This window comes from Camelina sativa, chromosome 20 (assembly GCF_000633955.1).
Source record: "Camelina sativa cultivar DH55 chromosome 20, Cs, whole genome shotgun sequence".
Lineage (NCBI taxonomy): Eukaryota > Viridiplantae > Streptophyta > Magnoliopsida > Brassicales > Brassicaceae > Camelina > Camelina sativa.
In genome coordinates, this window is record NC_025704.1 from 3,457,310 (window position 1) to 3,459,643 (window position 2,334).

The following is a 2,334-nucleotide window of genomic DNA, read 5'->3' on the forward strand; positions in this document are numbered from 1 at the left end:
AAAAAAAAAAAAAAAAAGAAAGAGAAAGCGTTTGGCGATGAAGATCAAGAACGCACTTTGGCTACTGTGCGTTCTGGTGTTACCGGCGATAACCTGTGGTATGAGACCGGAGAAGAAGGCAACGGCTTCATCCGGGAGGAAAGAAGATGACCTGGTAACCGGTTTGCCCGGTCAGCCACCAGTTAACTTCAAACACTACGCCGGGTACGTGAATCTGGGACCTGAACAGAAGCAGAAGGCGCTTTTCTATTGGTTCTTCGAAGCTCAACAAAACTCTTCTCGTCGTCCTCTCGTCCTTTGGCTCAACGGAGGTCAGCCTTTTCTTTTCACTCTCTCTATCTCACTCTCGCTTTGAATAATTCACAGTTTCCACACATAAACAAATTTTACTTTTACTTTTAAAAATTGTTTTAATTGGCAATTTAACTCTTTTGTGCGGTTTTACAAATATGTTTAACAATATACATGAATTTGTATATTATTCATTAAGATTTTTAATATTCTTGAATTGAAAAATATGACAAGAGAAATTGTATTCCTTCCACTTCATCGACACTTTTCATATTATTGATAAATTATGTAAATATATGTTGACAAAAAAGTTATGTATATATATATGTACACATTGATATTATGTACCGCTTATAAAATTTAAACTTTTAATGGTTTTGTCTTAGAACAATCTTTTTAATTTAAAGAAGAAATTAATTTTAAAGTGATAGTCCCTTTTGTAAAGATCAGTGTAATTATCAGCTCGTGGTCGTGGGACATGGTATTTAGTACATGTCTAATCATGCTGCCAGACCGTGATGTTGAAAAAAAACACAAAAAGTGTTAAAAATTGCATGAAAAATAAATAAAAAGGATGCAAAATTTTTGCCAATCATAGACACGAAATTAGTTTTGGACTATAAAGTTTACTTCTATTAGCTAAAGTAGGAGAAAACATCAAGTTGTGCATATTGTCCTATCAAATTCCATCTGCTCGTGATTTAGTGGCAACCCATCTGCCTTCTAAACGTACGAAGCCGTTCCTTTTGTTTCAGTTATAATATATTGCAACGAGATAGTAAAAATGGTCGTCTCATTTCGAACCAATTGTTTTTAGGTATAAAGTTAGATGTCGTGTATGGCTCGATAAAAATTACCAAAAACACCAGTCAGATTTCAGTCATACAGACTATTCAACATTTTTGTTTCCTACTGTTGCTTGATGGAGAAGTGATGACAACAACAAATGTGATAGTTGGGAATGGCGACAAATTTTAATTGCATACTTTAATGATATAGTTCGTTTGGTGGAACGCACTTCAACATCTGTAGTCTGTACGGTGGAACGAGTAGGTTCTTGCCTCTTCGGGACAAATATTGAATTTTGATTGCCTACGGACTTATATATAGTCCAGAACCAAAAATAATAGTAATAAAAAGACTATATATAGGTCCAGTCACTGTTTTTTGTTATTAACGTAAAAACTGAAAATCATAGTTCAAAACCAGTTTTAATTCAAACAAATTTCCATCTACACTTAAATCAAAAGTTGTTAAGAACACACTAAGTGAAGTAAAGCATCCTATACGATAATCAAAAGAATTAAGGAAGACGTAGTATATGGTCCGGCTCTCTGACAGATATATTGAACTGGTATCATTCAATGTTGTCCTTTTTCTTTAACATTGAATGTCCAAATCTTGTTTTTGTAGAGTGTGTTTAAGTCTTTATTTTGTCGTTATCTTCTTTTTCTCTCGGTAGTTGTTCTTTCAATTTAACGACTTTACTTTTTATACGGTTTGTCTTTTTTCGCACACGGTTCATTCCAGTATCAGGATATTTAGAGATACGAGAAATTAAATATCAACCTCGTCTTTATAAATTGTGGCTAGAGAGATCAGATAAGATGTTGAATATTCAAAACACATATAGCACGAAAAGCTTGTCTATGTCAAATAATAATGTGGAAAATAATGATTATTTCTAATATATTTATATACCATATAAAATAAAAGTTGAATTAGCTTTTTTTTGAACAACCAGTTGAATAATAGCTAGAAATGATTTTTAGGTCTTAACTCTTTTCTTTGTTTTCGTTTCTTTTTTTTGTAACATCTTTCGATTCCATCTTTCTCTAAGAGAGACATCATTTAGAGATTACATAAGATAGCCTAAGTAGAGTTGATTATAAAAGATGAACATGAGAGAAAAGTTGTAAAAGCTGGAGCGACCAATCAATCAAGCAAGTTGAGAGGAAGGTGAATCGTGAGGCTCTTAGGTTGGTAGTAATTGTGACTAAGTGAGTGAACGTGAGTTGTTCCAAAAAAAAAAAAAAAAAAAAA

At 32.9% G+C, this 2,334-nt stretch overlaps 1 protein-coding gene across 1 annotated transcript in view; it reads left to right on the forward strand.

The window, feature by feature from the left end:
• LOC104769029 (serine carboxypeptidase-like 35) overlaps positions 7–2,334 on the forward strand; it is a 5,280-nt gene continuing 2,952 nt past the window's right edge. Inside the window, exon 1 of the mRNA XM_010493150.2 lies at positions 7–311. Coding sequence (XP_010491452.1) covers positions 38–311 — 274 coding nt within the window. The 5' untranslated portion in view covers positions 7–37. The remainder of the gene's footprint in view (positions 312–2,334) is intronic.